Here is a 22262-nt window from a genome sequence, read left to right as displayed (position 1 = left end):
GCTGCCTGGGCCTTGACATGTAGATCAGATTTACCTCATGCCAGAGAAGAAGATGGAGGTGCTTGGAAAGAGCGGTGAGGGTGGTACGCTGGGTGAAGTCAAAAGCTTAGGAGATGTGGATAGGTGGGAGATAGTTATGTTTTGCACCTACTAGGGGTAGTAAGGAAGGCTGTGCTTAAATTAGGCAAGTACACTGTAGGGACCTGTTTGTTGAATTGAAAAATCCAAATTCTTGCAAATCTAACAGAATGGGGCTAATAGGTGCCCCTGGCATCTTGAAGGACAAGGCCAACTGTGGTTGAAGGCATCCTACAGTCAGGGGGTGAGTGCCCAACACTCTTGATAGAACAAAGCCAACTAGTACACAGAACTCTGCAACCTTAGGGCAGTTGAACATTCTTGGCGATCCAATCCCTCCTCGGACCAACTAAAACTCCTTAGAGAGGCTAGGATCCTCTACAACAAACAAATCAAGATTGCCAAGGCTGACTACTTCACACACCAACTGGATCAAGCGGCAAACGGCACCAAGAAACTTTTCGACTTGGTCAAACAGCAATCAGTCTCAGGCCTCAACCATTCTGACCCAGGTGGCAGCACACCCTCTTGCGACAAGCTTGCTGCTTTCTTCACTGAGAAAGCAAGATTCCTCTCCATTGACCTCGTCTCTAAGAAGGCCCTACTACCTTCCCCCAGGGCCATATCACCCCTTGACCTCTTAGAAAAGTGCAGATCTACCATCCTGATTACCAAGAACAATGCGTCTTGGGGCACCTTTACCCCATTTAGTGAAAAAGACATCAACAAGATCCTCCAGAATATCAACCCATCCAACCACTTCAGTGACCCATTGCCCCCAACCATATTAAAAAAAATCAAGAATGCACTCATCCCCTCCTGGACAAGGATTGTAAACGCTTCTCTTTCTCAAGGCACAATCCCTGATTTCCTAACAACAGCCCAGGTATCTCCTATTCTAAAAAAACCAAAAGGAAACAAAGCTGATCTCAATAACTTCGCCATATCTCCAACATCCCCACCCTAGCGAAACTCATAGATAAATGCGTACAATCCCAACTCTGTGCTCACATAGAGAATTACCAACTTCTTGACCAGCATCAATCTGGCTTTCTAAAGGGGCACAGCACCGAATCGGCGCTCACTCACGTCATGGACGACATTTTTAAAATGCTTGACCAAAACAAATCCTGCCTCCTGATCCTCCTCGACCTATCCGCTGCATTCGACACAGTTAATCATGACAACCTTCTAGCCATTTTGAAAAACAGGTTGGGCTTCTCTGGTCAGGTGTTACAATGGTTCTCGTCCTTCCTTCACCACAGATCTCAAAGAGTCAAGGCAAATCACTCCCTCTCCAGGTCACATGGCGGTTCCCCAAGGGTCTGCCCTATTTCCTGTCCGCCCTATCTCCTATTCTCTTCAACTTGTTCTTGGAACCTTTAGCTAACTCATTAAAATACACTAACATTCTCTTCCATATGTATGCGGAACATACGCAACTCTATTTGAAAATCTCTTCCCCGGAAAACATCATCTCACTCAACACTACCCTAACGTCTACTCAAAACTGGTTAACTGAGAACCATCTCCTGCTCAACACCTCCAAAACGGAATTCCTGCTCATCTCCCCTCCCAACCACATTCCCAAGCTAGACATGTGGCTGAGTCACCTCCCTGCCTTCAACTGCACTCCACTCATCATAGACTCAGCCAAATCGCTCAGAGTCACCATGGACAAGCACCTAAATATGAAAAATCATATCAGCAAGGTGTATAAGAGAGCAAACCTCTTGATGAGAACACTCTGAAATATCAAACCTTTCCTTCCACAAAAAGATTTCAAGCAGGTGGTCCAATCGCTTATCTTGCCGAGGCTTGACTACGGCAGCGCTACTCTCCGTGGCCTTCCCAAATGTACCCTAGCTCCACTAAGGGCATCACTGAACACAGTAGCTAGACTGGTTACAGGCACCAAACAAAATGAGACCATAACCCCTGTCCTAAAATCTCTTAAATGGTTGCCCTACAAAGAACAAATTGAGTTAAATATTGCCGTTCTGGCGCACAAAGACCTTCACTTCAATACTCCCAGGTACCTTGCGCAAAAACTTGAGCTATCTCGTGGTGCAAGAGCCTCAAGAATCGCCAATACTTTCCTCTTGAAACATCTCATCTTTAGCAAAAAGAGAACTTGTCACAGAGCCTTCTCCGGAGCTGCCCTAAAGATATGGAACTCTCTTCCACCGGAAGTATGCAGAATCTCCTCAACGATGGCATTCAAATTGGAAGCAAAAAGATTCCTTATGAATATATTCCTACCATAATTGGGCTAGGCTAATCTGTTCGAAGACACTGTTTCCTACGTCCATTGTGCCAGCATTTGTTTCTGCTCCTCTTTACCTCAGAGTGTGACCCCCTTCATTGCCCAATTTTATGTCCTTCCATCCTATTGTAAAGCGCTCTGATATCCCTCGGGATCTTGTTTGCGCTATATAAAACTTTATCAATAAAAACTAAATAAATAGTGTCCGGCAAACTCAAAAGAACAAGGCCAATAATATTGAGAAATTTAGTGTGTGTCTGAAGCATGAAACAGAACAAGAGGAAAGTATTCAATAGAACTGGTCAATGGTTCTTGGGGCATCTAATTGAACAAAGCCTGTAAGTGCCTGATGCATACAGTAGAACATGGTTAACAGCCTCAGCATGTAACAGAATAGAGCCCATGAGTACCCAACACACATTCACAAGGCTAAATAGCTTGATGAGTCAACAGAACCAGAGGCACCCTGTACATTATGGGCATCAATCACCAGATGCAACTAACAGAAGAACACCTTACTTACCTTTTCTAACAATCTTTCTGATGGATATCCTATCCATCTACCACCTGCAGATACCTCTTGAATCTTCTCCAGGCACCAAATTGGATCGCCTTGGAGGCAGAGAACAAGACTGACAAGATTAACAGGAATGTAGTACTGCATAAAGCTAACTTAGAACCTTAATGACCCTTTGTGAACGTGGGCTTAGGGCGGGCCGGAAAATCAGGCGAGGAGGCCGTATGTAGTGTGCAATGGTGGGTCTTTAATAGTGTCAAGAACACAGTTAGTACAGGCGATGAAAAAGGAAGTACGGATGTAGGGCCTCTCGCGATGGTGTCTTGTCTTCTCCCTCCGGTGATGGAACGGGTCCTCCGAGATGGATACGTGCTGGGTGGTCCTCGGAGGAAAGAGAAAGTGCACAAGGAGCGGTTAGTCCAGCCTGACTCGCTGTGACACTGTTCTACAACCAGCACCGGGAGTGTACGGGAGTAGAGAATGACAGTGAGGGAAGGGTAGCGGGACGGATTCGGAAGGGAAAAAGAGACAGGGTGTAGGTGAGGGATCGTGAGGGGTCAGCCTATGTACTAAGTGCTGTACAAGTGAGGACGTGCTATACAAAATCTTTACAGTGTAGGCCAGGCCTTGTGCTACTAAGGAGAGAGGGACGAACACTATATACAAAGCACCTAATGTGCTACAGAGGTGGATTCGGTGGTACTCACACGCTCCGCCGCAACTCCCAGGTGAGTTGCGGCCGCTCTTCAGCCTCATCCTCTGGACTCCACCAGTCTTCGCTCCACTCTTCTACCTCTTCTTTCGTCTTGTCTGCTTCAACGCCGGTCTGAGCCTCATGCCACGAGATCGCTGCTCCGACGGCGTCTCTGTCCTTGCTTCCGCTTTTTCCCTGTTCCGGCGGGGATTCCGAGGCGGGACTTCCGGGGTCAGGTGGTTGTGGTTCCGGGAGTCGCCCGTTCCTGATTGGCTCCTGGAAGACAGAGAGGGGAGGGGAGCTGGTTGTCAGGTTGGTGTCCCAGGACGCTACCTCAGAGGCTGTCGTGAAGGGTGAGTGTCCGGGAATGGGAGGTACGGGAGGGGTTGGCTTGAGTCCCGTATCACATCCCCTTCCCCTAGCTGTTCTTCTTGTACGGGTTGGACTGAGGGGATATCGGGAGAGGAAGTCGGCATTTCCTTGTTCAGAACCCTTGCGATGGATTGTTTTGAACCGAAATGGTTGGAGGGACAAAAACCAACGGAGGACCCGGTCATTGTGTCCTTTGTTCCGGGCCATCCACTCAAGTGGAGCATGGTCGGTGTAGATGATGAACTCGCGCCCCTCCAAATAGTACCGGAGGCTCTCGACAGCCCACTTAATGGCAAGAGCCTCTTTCTCTACAACTGCATAGTTCATTTCGCGGGGAAACAATTTCCTTCTTAAAAACAGAATCGGTCTCTCATTTCCTTTGTCGTCTGTCTGAGAGAGAACGGCCCCTAGGCCTTGGTCTGATGCATTCCGTCTGTAACAGAAAGGGTTGAGAGTAGTCTGGGCTGACTAACACTGGCTCCGAGGTCAGGGATGCTTTGAGCCCTTGGAAGGCACGTAGGAGTGAAGGAGTAGGGTTACGCAGGGCGTCTTCGGTCTTGGCTGTCTTCTTTAGCAAGTCAGTAAGGGGAGCTGCTCTTTGGGAGAAGTTAGGGACGAACCGTCGGTAATAACCTAGGAGACCCAGGAAGGCTCGAAGGTCTTTTCGGGTTCGGGGGAAAGGAAGGGCTTGGATGGCTTCTACTTTATTCTGTTGGGGTCTGATAACTCCTTCTCCCAATAGAAAACCTAAGTATTTGACAGTCTGGGCTGCTAAGGTGGTTTTAGCGGGGTTGATGGTAAACCCATAGGTACCCAATGAAGTAACTACTTGTCCCAAATGTTCCAGATGTTCTTCCCAACTGTCACTGAAGATGATAATGTCATCAAGATATGCCTTTGCGTATAGGGAGTGGGGCCTCAATATTTGGTTCATGGCTCTTTGGAAGGTGGCAGGGGCACCATGTAAGCCGAAGGGCAAAACAGTGAATTGGTATAGCCCTGCCGGGGTGGAGAAAGCCGTCTTTTTCTTGTCCTGTTCTCGAAGGGGAATCTGCCAATATCCTTTACATAGGTCGAGCGTGGAGATGTACTTGGCCTTCCCTATCCGCTCGACCATTTCGTCGACACGTGGTAGGGGATACGTGTCAAAGGAAGATACCTTATTCACCTCGCGAAAGTCTATGCAGAACCTCACCGATCCGTCAGGTTTGGGGACTAGGACAATCGGCGAATTCCAATCGCTCGTGGAGGGTTCAATGATTCCCATACGTAACATTTGTTCGACTTCCTGTTGGATGACAGCTCGTCGGGCTTCGGGGACTCGGTAAGGTCTTAACCGGACCACTTTCCCCGGTTCAGTATGGATGGCATGTTCCGTAATCGTGGTATGCCCTGGAGAGGAGGAAAAAAACGTGGCTCGAGGGCAGAAGGACCTCATGAAGAACTCGTTTTTGTTTCGCGTTTAACTCGGGATCGAAACAGGGCTCAAAGGAGAGTGCTAGATGGTGAGGTACATTAGTCAAAACGGGTCGGGGTCCCTCCCATTTCTTAAGGAGATTGACGTGATATATTTGGGTCGTACCCCGTGTGGGGTCCAACTCCAGTTCGTACGTAACAGGGGTTACTTGTCTGAGGATGGTGTAGGGACCTTGCCATTGACCCAGTAGTTTTTGATCAGATGATGGCATCATTAAGAGAACCAGGTCTCCGGCGGAAAAGGTACGGGTTTTGGTGCCTTTATCGTATTGTCTCTTCTGGCGGTTCTGGGCGTCTTCCATGTTTTGACGCACAATGTCTCGGATGACGGCCAGATGGGTTTTGAGATTCTCCACGTATTCAGGAAGGGGTCGGGTTCTGTCTGGTTCAGCTTCCCAGGCCTCTTGGGCCATGTCCAAAAGGGTACGGGGGGGCGCCCATACAGGAGTTCGAAAGGCGAATAGCCAGTACTGCTCTGGGGCTTGCATCGGATGGCAAACAAGGCCAACGGCAACATTTCTTCCCAACGCCTGGCTTCTAGGGCCAATAGCTTCTTTAGTGTCTGTTTCAGGGTGGCGTTATAGCGCTCTACCAATCCATCTGTTTGGGGGTGGTAGGCTGCGGTTCTGATCTGTTTTATCCCGAGATGGGAACAAACTTGTCGCATGAGGCGGGAAACAAAAGGGGTGCCCTGATCCGTAAGGATCTCCCGAGGAAATCCTACCCTAGAGAAGATAGCGATGAGTGCTTTCGCTATACTCTGAGTGGTGGGTTGTCGCAAGGGAACGGCTTCAGGGAAACGGGTGGTGTAGTCCACTAGGACCAGGGCATAACGGCAACCACTTCGGGAGGGTATCAGGGGTCCTATAATATCCATCCCGACCCGGCTAAAGGGAACATCAATGAGAGGAAGCGGTTGTAGGGGGACCCTAGGGGGATGGTGTCGGCTGTTTTTCTGACAAACCGGGCATTCCCGGCAATAGGTTTTTACTTGTTGATGGATACCCGGCCAATAGAATTTCTCCAGGATAGCCTGACTTGTTTTCTCGTCACTGAAATGACCCCCCAGGAGGTGGCTGTGTGCAAGAAACAGGACCTTGTCTCGAAAGGGACCAGGGATTAACAACTGGGGATTCTGCTGGGGCCCTCCTTTCCGGTATAACAGTCCTGCTTTCTTAAAAAAATAGGGACCTACATGTAGAGGGTCTTCATTATCTAAGGCTCTGGCCCATGCTTCCCGCAGGAGAGGATCTTCCCTTTGTGCGGCCCTGAATTCTCTGTCAGTTTGCCAGGGGTGTTCCGTAGGTATAACAGGGTAAGCACTGGAGTAACAATTTTTTTCATGGCGCCTTTGGGTACGTGTTTTCTTGGGTCGATGATCCGGAGTCTTTACCGGCTGCTCTTGAGAGAAAGGTGCTTCTTTCCACCAACGGGAAAACGAATCGGTGGTCTCTTGTACGAGTCCGGGGAGTCTGGAATAATCACTCCCCAAGATCGCCTGTTCTGGGAGGTTTGGGACCAGTCCGACGGTGAGGTCGGTTCCAGGATCAGCGGGTTGTTGTACTCGGATGCGTGCAGTCGGGTATCTTCTCGTATCGCCATAGACACATTGGATATCGACCATACACACGCGCGGACCAACGGGGTTGATCATGTCTTGAGGTCGTAGGACACTTTGTCTGCATCCTGTGTCCGCTAGGGCGAGAACAGGTTGGCCATCGATGTGTACTGGAATATGAAAGGGAGGTGGACTGGCTCCCGGATTGACACATGCATAGTTCCGTACGAGGCCCACCTCCATAGGTTCCTCTTTTTGTGGACACATGCGGGCAATGTGTCCATAGCCTCCACAGTTATAACATTGTGGCCCTTGGTGGGGTGGTCTGTACAATATGGGAGCAGGCATCAAGGGAGGTGGTTCCGGTCTGCGTGGCAGCGGGGGTCTGGGTGGACGATTTCCACCCGAGTTGTGTGGTCGGTTGGGATGTTCTTCACGTCCTCGTTGTAATTCTTGGGCCCTGTTATAGGCAGCGGCTATCTCCACAGCGGTGTCGAGGGTGAGACGGGCACGTTATTGTACCCATCTCTGAGTAGCGGGGTGTAAGGAAGCTAAGAATTGTTCTAGGTATATCTTTCCTAGGATATCGTCTTTTGAGGACGTCTCAGGTTTCAACCATCGGTTTGCCAAGTCTTTAATGCGGAAGGAGAGAGCTCTGGGGTTTTCCTGCGGACCTTCCTTAGCTTGCCGCAGTTTCACCCTGTATGTCTCATCATCGATACCCAAACGTTCCAGAATGCAAGTTTTGATGTCGGCATAGGGTGTGTTCCCCTGGATATTGGCTTGTTGGTAAGCGGCCTGGAGATCGCCGGTCAAAAGCGTCCCCAGATACTGACCCCAACGATCGGGTGGCCATGAGGCTGCCTGTGCGAGTCTCTCGAAATTGGTGAAAAAATAGTCTGGATCCTCCCCCGGCACATACTTCTGCAGCACAATCGATGGGAGATAGGCAACCGGTCTCTGCTGACCCAGGGCGTCGCTTAGCTTCCCCATGGCCTGGTCGTGTGCGGCTCCTTGACCCTTGAGAACGTCATGCAGCTGGCCGCGGTCGTCTTCTGCTGTTTTAAGGAACCTCTCTATTAACGCTCCCCACTGCTCTTGGGTCTCCGCCATTTGCTTGACGACGGCCTCCATGCTTCCAGCTGATCCCACTTCTGACACCACCTGTGAACGTGGGCTTAGGGCGGGCTGGAAAATCAGGCGAGGAGGCAGTATGTAGTGTGCAATGGTGGGTCTTTAATAGTGTCAAGAACACAGTTAGTACAGGCGATGAAAAAGGTAGTACGGATGTAGGGCCTCTCGCGATGGTGTCTTGTCTTCTCCCTCCGGTGATGGAACGGGTCCTCCGAGATGGATACGTGCTGGGTGGTCCTCGGAGGAAAGAGAAAGAGCACAAGGAGCGGTTAGTCCAGCCTGACTCGCTGTGACACTGTTCTATAACCAGCACCGGGAGTGTACGGGAGTAGAGAATGACAGTGAGGGAAGGGTAGCGGGACGGATTCGGAAGGGAAAAAGAGACAGGGTGTAGGTGAGGGATCGTGAGGGGTCAGCCTATGTACTAAGTGCTGTACAAGTGAGGACATGCTATACAAAATCTTTACAGTGTAGGCCAGGCCTTGTGCTACTAAGGAGAGAGGGGCGAACACTATATACAAAGCACCTAATGTGCTACAGAGGTGGATTCGGTGGTACTCACACGCTCCGCCGCAACTCCCAGGTGAGTTGCGGCCGCTCTTCAGCCTCCTCCTCTAGACTCCACCAGTCTTCGCTCCACTCTTCTACCTCTTCTTTCGTCTGGTCTGCTTCAACGCCGGTCCGAGCCTCCTGCCACGAGATCGCTGCTCCGACGGCGTCTCTGTCCTTGCTTCAGCTTTTTCCCTGTTCCGGCGGGGATTCCGAGGCGGGACTTCCGGGGTCAGGTGGTTGTGGTTCCGGGAGTCGCCCGTTCCTGATTGGCTCCTGGAAGACAGAGAGGGGAGGGGAGCTGGTTGTCAGGTTGGTGTCCCAGGACGCTACCTCAGAGGCTGTCGCGAAGGGTGAGTGTCCGGGAATGGGAGGTACGGGAGGGGTTGGCTTGAGACCCGTATCACACCCTTTTACCAATTTTTGCAAGAGCACTCCTCAGCATGGGGAGGTGAGTTGTAGGTAGAGAAAATATCCCCCAATAGGATATTTAGAGAAGGTATGTAACTTGTTCTTCTGATGGTTATTGTTACCTGCAGATTCTCGCCTCAGTATTCAATATCAAAGCAGCACTCCAAGGGAGGTGGTTCTGAGGAGTTGGTCAAACCAAGAACTATTGCAGCAGAGTGCCAGATCCCCTCCCTTTCAGAAGGCCACAGGACAAGCAGGAGCTAATGGGCTCAACTGTGGGGTTGAGATCTTTTACTTCTGATGTTCTGGGGCCAAACTTACTATAGGCCTTGAGCAACTGGGCCAAGTACCCCTTCAGCACTTTAAGTAGTAGCATGGGTTGGGGGGGCAAACAAAGGCTCACAGCTCTAAATACATTTAATAGCAGCAATAAATAATTATCCAGTCAAATACTTGCTTTTATGAAAAAGGAGTACTTATATATGAAAACAAAGTAAAAAACGGCATACACAGACAATACACAGTCCCCTGAGGTCAGGGCTCTACTATTCAAGAGGCATGCCTCTGAGTTCCACTTCCCTCTTACTAACTTCCCTATTTACTAGGTGACATTCAAGGCAAACCCCACTACTATTCAGAGTCTCAAGAGTCCCACTCCAACTCTTATAAATGTAAAAAGTAGCCCAGCACTGGAGAGCTACGTGGTAGAACAAATTCTTCTGGGTCCTTTCAGCCCTTCGATCTGTCTTACGTGCTCCTGCAGGGGTTGCGTGACTGGAATCTCCGGGGGCATTTCACTTGCAGACGTTGTGGAGTGCTGCAGCACCTGCGGTTGGTGAGCAGCACGTGTGGCTCTGCAGGGGCAGTTGCTGGGCATCTAGGCAGCTTCCTTCAGTTTGACAGTCAGCTCCTCTGATCCTTTCCACTGGTGGGGGTGTTGATTGCTCCAGTTCTGATTCTCAGTATGCGTCTCCTGCCGCACGGGTCACAGCGGCAGCCTCTCCTCTCAACTACGGCTTGAACCAGGCAACGGTCCTTATCTTATCTGCTGGACCCCCTCTGGCTTACGATGTCACTGACCCTGCTCTGCACACAGGCGACAGCCCGATCGGCATGGCAGTAGCTTCATCTTAACAGTGGCCCCCTCCGACATAAGGGATCACCCTCTTCACTTCGTACACAGTCCACAGCCTTATTAACCAAGAAGTTATCTTCACAGTGGCCCCTTCTGGCATACAGGGTCGCTGACTACACTCCACACAGTGCTAGAGCCCGGTCGGCACAGCAGTAATCTTCATGGTGGCTCACTCTTGAATACAGGATCATTGACATCACTCTGCACATGGGGCATGGCACGGCATGGCAGTGATGCCAATCATAGTTAACTTCACAGTGGCCCCCTCTGACATAGAGGGTCACTTAGTTGAACCTGCACACGGGCAACGACCTATCAATGAAACAGCTATCTCCTCACACCTCGCTAAAGGGATCCACTCTCCAGGATCCCCCAGTGGACCTCGCTCCCTCCAGTGCTCTCCTCTTCTTCACAGGGCACAATGGTCTTGGCAAGCAGGCAGGCTGATGCTCCAGGGGCAGGTGGTCTTGGATTTCCCTGGGTGATGTCCCCTCACCCAGCTAGGAGACTGGCAGGCTTTAGCCCCTAGTCTTGGTCACAGGCAGAAGTCATGCAGAGCTTCTCCTCCTCGCACCGTCTGATTGCCTACTTAACAGTTGACAGATTTGGGGACCATGAGCTCTCCTCCTTATTGTCCATTTCCAGACACCAAGATGGATTTAGGGTCTCAGCCTTTGATGTTTATGTTAGGGCTCTGCTTCCATTTGAAGTGCCCACTCCTCTGTCCTGCCTTTCACACAGAAATCAGCCTGTCACAGCAGGAGCAGCTCCATATCCCCACAACACAGACCAAAGGAATGACTATAGCTTCACATCTGGATGTCAGCCACAGCGATATGCGCATCAACAGTAGCCCAGAGCCCCAGCCCTACTCTTTATGATTCTCTTATAAGCCTCATCTCCTTCCTGAGATATGTCCAGGCCCCTTTTCAGTGACCTCTTCCTGAATCAAAGAGCACCCGTTGACGAGTGTACTGAAGAGCCTGGCTCTTCCTCCTCCAGTGTGTGCATCCCACCCCTCTCACAGGAATGCAGCAATCCACATCTCTGTCTGGGAGGATTCCTCTGCCTCCTCATGCTCCTCCAGTCAGCCCTGGGTCTCCCAAAATGGAACCCAGAGTCTTCTAGGTATTGTAACATTGACAGACACACTTACATATAGCACTTGCATACAACACAGGCGCTGTACTGTGCTACATACTAACTTGATGTAGGCCAAGGGTGAGTTAAGCACACAGCAGCAGAACTTTGCAATGACGCAAGTAAAAAGGCCTGTTCACTTCTACTAATGACTACACAGGTAAGCTACCACCACTGCGCTCGTGCTACTTAACTCCTGGCAATGGCAACAGCCTTTCGCCACTATGAGGGTGGCGCTTTGGATGCCCCTCCCGGTCCAACAAGACAGCAATCTGTGAGACAGGCCTATGTCATGGTGCACACGCATGATTGTTGTTCACCAATGGCAACACAAATTAGGACAAAGGATCCAGATATCAATGCAGCTAAGGCACTCCAGGCAGGGGTACATGTCTGTCACCCTGTAAAGGACTTTCTGGTCACAAACCACAGATTTGGCAAAACGGCCATACTTGCAGAATTCAGAGTCATGGAAGTAAGGCCTGATGAAAGGTTGAACCAAAGCCCATCCCACAGTTTGATAGATGTTCACAATAGGAACACCTCTGGATGAAGCAGAAGAATCAACCTTTGATCAGGTGGAATGGGCCTGGATACCCTAGGGGCTCCTTCTTGTCGAAGTTGTTGCAAATTTTAATGCATAGGCAACCCAGCAGGCAATTGTGTGCTTCTGCACTGCTTTGCTCTTCTTGGAAACAGAGCAGCCAAGAAAGAGTTGATTGTAAATTGGCCAAAGAATAATTAAAGCAAACAACAGAAGAGGGTACGATACGATTGTCCAATGCATCGAACAGAACAGGGCTGAGTGCCTAGTCATCCAACACAATTGGGCCAAGGAATGATTGCGGCATTCAGTAGAGTGATCAGATGTTTCTAGACCGTCCACAGATCATGGCAGTCTCTCCCAAGATTCCATTTGAGGTTCCAATGCATGGTTAAACTGTGCTATTCATCCAAAGGGGAAAGGAGGGGGGCGGGTTAGCTGTTCCCAGGCATCCATCAAAAACAGCTGTTTTCCTCAAGTAACCAACAGAGTAAAGCTGATGTTTAAAGGCATCCAGTGCAATATAAAATGGCTGACTGACCTTTGCACCAAATAAAACAGCATTCTCAGGCATCTAACAGAAAAACAAGTTGCTTGCCTTCGGTAACGTTCTTTATGATGGATACGTGTGGGTATTCCCTCAAATTCCGTCTGAGAACGCCTCAGGTGCCAAGAACAGATTCAGAAAAGTGATCTTTAATAGTTCTTCCCCAGTGGCTCAAGACAGTTCTATTGTGAATCCACAAGGCTCCCCCTGGAGAATGTGCCATGAATCCTACCAGAGGGTATTTTCTAGCTATTTTGTAGCACATCTAACGCTACAGCCCGAGTCCACCTCAAGATAGTTTGTTTCCTCACAGTTATCTCATTTCATACCAGGAAAACGTCTGAAAAGCTATCATCCACTGTCAAATCCTTAGTCTGGACGCCTTAAAGAGTTCGAACGTGTCTCAAATCTCTTCTCTACCAAGCCTGTGGAGTTTTTCATACTCCTTTGGCAAATGAAGAAGAGGATGAAATGGAGGCTGCATCTAATGAAACTAAATATAAGTGGTGCATTGTTTATCACAATCTGGAATTATCATGGGTGATAAAACTTGCAACCCCTGTTAAAATTTGGGAGGTCAAATCTGACGGAATTTACCACATGGAATAAATCCACTAAATACAGGGACATATGGATTTTGGTGTGGTAAGGTATTATTTATCGCACACAACTTTGAAGACCTTGGCGTTGGATGCTATTGCATGTGATCATTATTGTACACCTAATGAGGCCTTGAGAGTAACTCTATTGTTTAAATAAAAAAGTGAAAGGAGGGGATAAAGAGACAGCCTGACGTTCACTCACCCTCCAATCTGAATCTGTGGAGAGCAAATGTGCAGACGAAAACTTCAAATCACAAGAACGAAGATGTTGAAATGGTTGCCCCATTAGCAAAGTGAGAACCAAAGTCCATTTCCACTTAGGAAACACATAGGCTACTGGAGGGGATTCATTCTGTAAACCTTTTAAAAAACACACTTCCTCGTTCTGGAGAAAACATGCAGAAATAACTGGTACCTAATCTGAGGCCTTTTTACGATTAAAGATGCAGCAAATTTCGAGCCTGTGCATCGCCTCGGATTTCAAGGAGTCAGACTTCTTCTCAGAACACCACTTGGCAAAAGCTTGCCTCCAAGTGAAATACGACACCCTTGTTAGCAGCCGCGTTTTTGCAAGCAACACACATAGAGTAAAGCTAGAGGGTAACCGCTCAAGTTCCAAGCATGTAGGTGTAGAGAGCAAACAGGATGCAGAACCTATCCAATGGTTCCAATGGACTTTCCTTCATTGGCTGAGGCTTCGGCTCTGTGTAACTGAGCTTCGACAGATCTGATACTAAGCTCGCTTTGAGTAATCTGGTGCTATCAAAATCACAAGGTTTGTGCTGATAACCTCATGCACTATACACAGCAGTGTCAGAAGTCCTGGAACATACATCGCATCTACCAGATTCTCTACTCTTTGGGTTCTGTATGGACCAGAGCTTCAGACATTTTCAGTTCATAGTAGCTCCATCTTTGTGATCAGGTACCCCAAAAGATGAACTGCTGTCAGCCCAGTTCATCTGTGATCGCCCAAGTCCATCACCCTTGCAGAAACCCTTTGTGACCGTTCACTAAGAATTAAGGCCTAGATTCATCAAACTAAAATCTGCTCGCAAAGGGGCAGATTCTCAGAATCAGGCCCTTTGCGAGCGGTATTTTTGCATTTGGGATGCATCATCCCAAATGCAAAAATCGCAATTTTAGAAATCGCTAAATTGCGATTAATTGCATTTAAGGAATCTCAAATTGAGATTCCTTAAATGCAATGCATGAAAGTTTTAAAAATAGCGAAATCGTTAATAGGGCACGCAAATTACCATGAAGTACAACTTCATGGTAATTTGCAAAAACTTTGAAAAATGCACTAAAGTGCATTTTTAAAAGTTTCATGTTGTGCACACACATGCCCTAAGGGCATGTGTGTGCGCAACATATGTGCACATATCAATTTCAGGGGTGCAACAGGGTGTCCTTTGGACACCCCTGCCCCCTTGAAATCGCAATCTCAATTTGCGAATCGCTAATTGCGATTCGCACATTGAGATTGTCTTCCCATTCATTCCTATGGGCCTCTAGGCCCATAGAAATGAATGGGGAGGTATTCCTTAATTGCGACTCGCAATTTGCGAGTCGCAATTAAGGAATTCTAAGAAATCGCTATTTTTTAAGTGATTTCTTGATGCATTCCATTTTGCAATTCCTTAATAGCGAATCAGTATTTTTCGCTATTAAGGAATCGCAAATTGGGTTGCTGATGCATCTGGGGGTAAGTGTTTAATGAAGACCCAGGGCAGGCGCTAATCATTCGCAAACAAATAGGCTGTCCAGATGTGACAGCTTGCACTCTGTTTCTGCAGGTTGCAGCCCTCGGAAAACTGCAATTTGGAATGCTGGGATGGAGGTCACAAGAGGATACAAGCCACATCCTGCCCCAGTAATACTAATAAGGCAGTTGGATCCTGACATTTTGCTTACAAACTATCCCTTAACAGTGGGAAGGCCTTGAGCATCCCTCACAATGCAGGGAGAAAAGTTGGTCGCAACACAATGCAAAAAGTGGGCTTCAACCAGCTCTTTATTGTCAAATTGGTGTAAACAGCATTGAAAAGCCGTGAACTCTTGATCCGCCTCCATTTTGGTGTGGAAAATATTTGAACCAGGTCAGCGATGGTCATGACCAGAGCCACTGAAATAATGTGATTTTGGAATTGCAGTGGTTTCTGCATCATTTTTGATTTGCCATCTGCTGCATAACCTTCAGACTTGAACAAAAAAAATCGATCTCAAACCAATCAAAGTGAACTAAAAAAACAGCAACACGTGTGGCAGCACGGTGGAAGGCTCTTGGCAAATGTTGACTGGTCACCTTTTTGCTGCGGATTGCTGTATTTGGGTGTTAAAATTCTGCCAAGTGAAATCTTTACCCATACAGTGTTAATGTGTAAAAATGACAAGATAATAAAAATGAAAAAAAATGTGCGTCATTACTCTGCATAATTTGTCTTCTGTTGCCATATAATTTAGTCAACCCCAATGCATAATTGGATCCTTCCCTTCTGCATAATTCCACCAATGACCCTGGTCATGAAGTAATTGAATTGCTCATTATGGCATTAACTGTGGATCTTTGCACCTCCGTAATGAAGCCGCCTTGCGTCACCTGGCACCAGTATAGAAATGCTATTGAAGAAAACCTGCGGATCCAGTCCTATCACCTGGGATGTTCACATAAGGAAGCCGCAGTCATTAAAATATGCCAAGCAATCCACAGTATATAGTTAATGGGCGTTCTTGTTAGTTTTGTGTGACACATATTCATGGGTGGTGCTCAGATGATCCCGCCAGGAGTGCTGCGCTCAAGTATTTCCCTCCTCTGGTGCCAACTCAGATTATCATGCTTGTTAAGTAAGGGTCATATATTTCATCACCTTTCTTGATCGTGGTGTTTTATAAAACAGTTTTCTCCATGCACGTGCAAGCTCAGCTTACCTGTACCATTTCTCACCTGTAGTATAACAGAATCTCCAGGATACCGAAGGGCTCTCTGAGCAGCCAGTCAGAGCTTCGGGAGATCTACCTGCAGAACAACAACCTCTCCAGCGATGGCTTGGATTCCGCAACCTTCAGGTGAGGACCTCTGAATTTGTGGCCTCAAAACCTTTAGCCGAAAATGGCAAACAGTAAAAACCTTAAGGTGAGAATCAATCAACGAAATCGCCAGGTGAGATGCTGTGACAGCCAATCCTTCAGATGATAAAATGTGAACCCAAAAGTCCGGTGATAACCTGTAATCATTGATTCCAAACCGTGTAGGGGAGAACATTTGAGTTTAGCTGTATTTGTGAAAGAAAGAGTGCCGGTCCCCAGTCTATCTTCAGAGGTCCACGACCAGTGCTTTTAAATGTTGGTGTGCTAAATAGCAAGGGTGATAGTCTTAAATCCACCTCATGCCTCTTTAATCCGCTACCAAACACCACCTTCTCCTTTATCTCACTCTTGCAGATCCCTCCTTTCTCCCTTTGTGATGGTTTGCATATCCAATGCCATAGGTGAGGTCTATAAATTGCCCTTACTCGTAGGTTGAACCCTCACGTCTTCTCATGACTAGCAGGGCTCTCCTAAATCTTCCATTTAGGCCTTAGGCTGCCCACAGCTTTGTGAGAACCTATTAGACCACTGTATGAAATACTGGGCTCACTAGACCATAATGCGCTCAGGTGAGTATGGACATTTTAGCACCTGTTTAAACCTGTAACACATCATCTGCCATTCTCATCTCATACTTCTTCCCCTTCCAGTATTCTTGGATATCACTTTAGCGATCCTATTACAAACCCTTACTATCCTTTCCTTTTAGCAAGTTGAAAGGTCTGGAATATCTTGATTTATCCAGCAACCAGCTGACGGAGATCCCTTCTGGCTTGCCACCCAACATTGTGATCCTCCACCTGGGCAAGAACCTCATCACCTCCATCCCAAAGACCGCAGTGAGTGGCATCCGGAATCTGGAGTACCTACTGCTCCAGAACAACAGGCTGACAGCTGGCGGGGTACATGGGGATGCATTCCTCAATCTGCGTAACCTACACACCCTCCACCTCTACAACAACCAGTTAGACCACGTGCCCCCTGGCCTGCCAAAGAGAGCGCGCTCCCTCATGATCCTGCACAACCATATTTCAGAGATCCGCCTCAACGACTTTGCTGCCACGTATCACATCCTGGACCTGAACTTGAGCTACAACTCACTCTACAGTGCGCGCATCCACAGGCTGGCCTTCCGGAAGCTACGCAAGCTGGAGAACCTGGACATGTCGGGCAACTTCTTGACGTTCATCCCCACCGGCCTGCCCCTCAGTCTGGAGGTACTGACTCTAAAGAGGAACCAGATAAACAGCCTGTCCCAGGAGGCCTTGGCCAACCTCACACAGCTGAGGGAGCTGCATCTGGCGCACAACCGGCTCCAGGTGGGCGCCATCACCCCAGGCACCTGGCAGCAGTTGCAAAGACTGAAGGTGGGTGGTCCTGCAGTGAGGGGTCAGGTGATGTTGTCGGACGGTGCAAATTGGACTGGGTCTTGGGTACTGGAAGGTAGACTAAGGGAACATGAAGATAGGGGAACAAGACATGGAATAGGGGAGGTGAAAAACCATCTTGGGTGCTTAGGGACAGTGTAGAGAAACAATGGGTGGAGTGAGATGATGAAACAAGACATGGAAAGAAGGGGGACTGTAAAATGAGAAATTGGAAGTATTAGAATAAAGTGCGATAAAGTACATGGGCATGATATAATGAGACACCAGGTGTAAAGGCGTGGTGAAAGAACAAACATGGGGTGCAGATGGATGGCAAAATGAGATATGAGGTGCAGAAAAATCGGGGAAAAAGGCATGAATAGACAGTGAAGTGAAGTCAGCAACTGAGACACAGCAAGTGATGGTAAAATGAGATTTACGGTGTAAGATGATACAGGTTCATGTACATTTGAATATCATGATTGCAAGGCTAGCCTGAGGTGAAGATTAGGATATGCACTTTTCAGTTTTGTTAGTGTCCAAAGGAGGACAGTAGAACAATCTGATGGCATCTTTCCCCTTCTCCACATGCAGACACTGGACCTGGGCAGCAATGAGCTCTCCTACGTTCCCCCAGACTTGCCAGAATCCTTAGAGTGCCTGCACCTTCAAAACAACCGCATCGCTTCCATCAGCTCCGAGGCCTTTCACAGCACACCCAACCTCAGAGTTCTCTTCCTCAGGTAACCGGGTTCATAGCACGGCCAACTCAAAGTCCTCTTCCTGAGGACAAGGTTCACAGCACGCCCAACCTAAGAGTCCTCTTCCTCAGGTAACACGTTTCACAGCACAGCTAACCTCTTTCTCAGGTAACCGGGTTCACAGCACGGCCAACCTAAGAGTCCTCTTCCTCAGGTAACACGTTTCACAGCACAGCTAACCTCAGAGTCCTCTTTCTCAGGTAACAAGGTGCACAGCACACCAGGGTCAGAGTCCTCTTCCTCAGGTGACATGGTTCACAGCACGCCCAACCTCAGAGTCCTCTTCCACAGTTAACACAGTTCACAGCATGCCCAACCTCAGAGTCCTCTTCCTCAGGTAACATGGTTCACAGCACGCCCAACCTCAGAGTCCTCTTACTCAGGGAACACGGTTCACAGCACGCCCAGCCTCAGAGTCTTCTTCCTTAGATAACACAGCAAACCAACCTCTGAGTACTGTTCCTCAAGTAACATTGTTCACAGCACGCCCAACCTCAGAGTCCTCTTCCTCAGGTAACATGGTTCACAGCACTCTCAACCTCAGAGTCCTCTTCCTCAGTAACACCGTTCACTGCACCCCCAACCTCACAGTCCTCTCACTCAGGTAACCGGGTTCACAGCACGGCCAACTCAAAGTCCTCTTCCTCAGGTAATACGGTTCACAGCACGCCCAACCTCAGAGTCCTCTTCCTCAGGTAACACGGTTGACAGCACACCAACCTTAGAGTAGTCTTTCACAGGTAACACGGTTCACAGCACACCAACCTCAGAGTAGTCTTCCCCAGGTAACACAGTTCATTGCTCGCTCAACCTCAGAGTCCTCTTCCTCAGGCAACACGGTTCACAGAACACCAACCTCAGAGTACTCTTCCTCAGGTAACACTGTTCACAGCACACCCAATCTCGAGTCCTCTTAGCCAGGTAACCAGTTCACAGCACGGCCAACTCAAAGTCCTCTTCCTCAGGTAACACGGTTCACAGCACGCCCAACCTCAGAGTCTTCTTCCTCATGTAACTCTATTCACAGCACGGCCAACCTGGGAGTCCTCTTTCTCAGGTAACACTGTTCACCGCACACCAACCTCAGAGTCCTCTTCCTCGGTTAACATGGTTCACAGCACGCCCAACCTCAGAGTCCTCTTCCTCAGGTAACATGGTTCAAATCACACCAACCTCAGAGTCCTCTTCCTCAGTAACACCGTTCACTGCACCGCCAACATCACAGTCCTCGTCCTCCGGTAACACCATTTTCAGTGAACTGATATAAAGCAGTGTCCGGATTTACAAGTCAAAGTCACTTACCATGTCCTGATGCACATCTGTATACTGCTAGCTTAAAGTACAGCCTATTCATGCACACACCAATACATTGCACCACATACCTTGGAAATGGCATCCGAACTTGCCTGGACAAATACTATGTTACATCGCTTTTGTAGCTTATCTGTTATGGGTTCTTGCAGTTTTACAGTCATGTCATCTAGCATATCACTCCGGTGTAGTAGTAAAACATTTGAAAATTCATCATAATGGTTAGAGGTTTGTAATCAGATAGTGCAGGCGTCATCACTGTGTGAAGTTAGATGATACCCTTATGCCTGCCTGGACACCACGCAGAGGTTTGGTGGGTTGGATGTAATTCTTTAATAAATGATAGGCATCACCAGTTTTGCAGGCAAGTAACTTTTTATTCAGCAGCATCAGACTTGATTAGCTGTTTAGCCTCAATTCCTTCCGAAATGTTCCTCAAAGCTTGCAGGACAGTAATTGGATGATAGCCACCCCACAAGAAACTATTCTGCATTCCAGCAGTCTGGCATTAACATTGATTTGAGTGAGGCATTCACATGAGTTTTTCTGAAAACTCTGAAGCATGGGTCTTCTGGAGAGTCATATTGAGTTTAAAAAAAGGTGACTTTCCACTTCTCTCCTAGTGGCAGTAGAGGAGGATAACCATTGAGACACTTTCCTTTCTTGAGTCAAGGCATAGAGCAGATGTTATATATGTGAAATAAATCTATCTACCTGTCCATCCACATGTCTGTCCAGCTGTCCGTCCATCCATAAGAAACAAAGAAATACCAAGATGTAGTTGAATCAAGGTGGGATGCCTACTGTAGGAAGCCGGCTCTTTATATAATGGACCAAAAAGAGGAACACTGTGTAAAGAGTCCAGGCAAACCTGTAAGGAATTTAAGAGGCACAAATGACCTCCCAAATGCTCTCTTTTGTGGCAGTGTGTGAGAGCAGTTAGGCCTATCAGTGGGTAGTGCTAAGCATATATTGCACACCCATTGGCAGTGAGACACACATTCAACAAAGAAATCCAAGACCAATTTCTAAAATTAACACATATTTTCATATGAATTTAGATACCGTGATCATAGGAATCAGGCAAGTACTTTTTGAGTTATAAATGCAGTTTTCTAAAATTAGTGCAATTTTTAGGTGCAGTAATGTTATCCTGGGTGGGGGGGGGGGGACATATACTGCACCTAACAGTGAGTTAGGGGACTGTTCTTCAGGACTTAAGGTGACTATGGGGCAAGGTCCAAGGCCAAACCAATAGGTCCCCTCGGGAGGCTCTGGGGCATCTGGGTGCAGAGGTGTGTCGCAGCGTCGGGTACCCTGTTCACTTTAATGAACGGTCAGGTTAGAAAGAGGCTGTAAGCTGGGACTGAGGGGCCAGTCCGGGGGAACCCACAGAAGGGGTTCGATCCTTGAGGTCCTTGGGCACAGAGGGGAAGACTATTGGTCCACTTCTCCTTGGGCGGTGGGGCTCAAGTGCAGTGGTGTCTCTTGGCATCAGGTTCTGTGCTGGAGTCACTCGCGGTTGGAGGGAGGCCTGTAGAAAAAGGCTGCAGGCAGCGACTGAAGTACAGTCTGACTAAACCCAAGGGTGGGCTGAGCTCTTATGAGTCCGAGGACCCCATTGGTGCCATCACCTCCCTTGGACTCGGGCTGTGTAGCGTAGGTGCAAGGGTACTTTGGGGATATCGGGTGGCGCTGGTCGCAGATTCACTTATTTGTCTTGGTTTCTGCTGCATATGGGCAACAGGTCGGCTGGGCCACTCACGATGTGGATCTCCGTTTCGCTGAAGTGTCTCAATGTGCAAGTCGGTTTTACTCTGCGTTGGTGTCTGGTCTTGACACATCAAGCCTAGGCTGCTGCCATGTGTCCAGTACCCCAGGTATTGGTGTTGTGCGGCTCCGGTCAGTTCTGGTGTCCCCACACTTGAAGGGAGGACGGATCTGAGATGTAGAAGCACAGCTACCTCTACCTGGGCTGCTGCTGCATCAGTTGTCCCGGTGAGCAGCAGGGCGGTGAACCAGATCTTGTTTCTTTGGTGCCTGTGGCTGCAGTGGAGTAGCTCCACTACTCCAAGGGAGTCTCTTTGGTAAGTGGGGAAGCACTGCCATCCCTCTGAGTTACTTGGGAGTCTACACAGCAGCCGGACAAGTCGGTTGTTCCATGATGGTCGGGTGAAGCAGGTAGGCTGGCAGGATTAGCACCAAGTCAGTCGGGCTCCTCGGTTCGCGGGTGAGCAGTTTTCTTTGCCCACTCCTTCGAAGTGCTGGTATCAGGGGGTCCCCTAAATAAAATTTAGGGGTATTAAGGGGCGTGAAGGGCTACTGGGGTCACTACACCCCTTAGATTACCACTTCCTTTGGGGAGTGGGCGTCACCCTGTCCCAGAGTTCCTAATTCCACAACACACAAGATGGTGGAATTTCTATATTTGTGTTCACTTCTGGCTTGTTCACCCTAGTGTATGTCCAGCCTGGCCGTACAACACGCCTGCATAGCTAATTTTCCTGCCTCTCCAGGGCCTGATGGGCCCAGGACAAGGGGTGGAATCTCCCCTGTCTGAGGAAGCCTTGGGTTGCATGTCAAAGGCGGCAGAGGCCTTCGAAGCCTCCAGCCTTGCTATGCTGATATACCAGCCTTCCTGGGGGAGGAGTTGATAATGCCTCGCCCCAGAGCCGGCATTGTTTCTGATCGCTGAGAGCACTGCTCTCAC

At 48.6% G+C, this 22262-nt stretch overlaps 1 protein-coding gene across 2 annotated transcripts in view; it reads left to right on the top strand.

Annotated features, from left to right (window-relative positions):
- The window catches only part of PODNL1 (podocan like 1), a 141517-nt gene that overhangs the window by 71041 nt on the left and 48214 nt on the right, over positions 1-22262 (top strand). For both annotated transcript variants that reach the window (XM_086963641.1, XM_086963640.1), the window contains exons 7-9: positions 15977-16092; positions 16823-17480; positions 18075-18223. In XM_086963641.1, the coding sequence (XP_086819767.1) occupies positions 15977-16092; positions 16823-17480; positions 18075-18223 (923 nt within the window). The remainder of the gene's footprint in view (positions 1-15976; positions 16093-16822; positions 17481-18074; positions 18224-22262) is intronic.

The sequence above is a fragment of the Lissotriton vulgaris genome, chromosome 1_1 (genome assembly GCF_964263255.1).
Source record: "Lissotriton vulgaris chromosome 1_1, aLisVul1.2, whole genome shotgun sequence".
Classification (NCBI taxonomy): Eukaryota; Metazoa; Chordata; class Amphibia; order Caudata; family Salamandridae; genus Lissotriton; species Lissotriton vulgaris.
The sequence above is the reverse complement of the archived record's forward strand: the minus strand, read 5'-3'. Positions and strand labels throughout refer to the sequence as shown.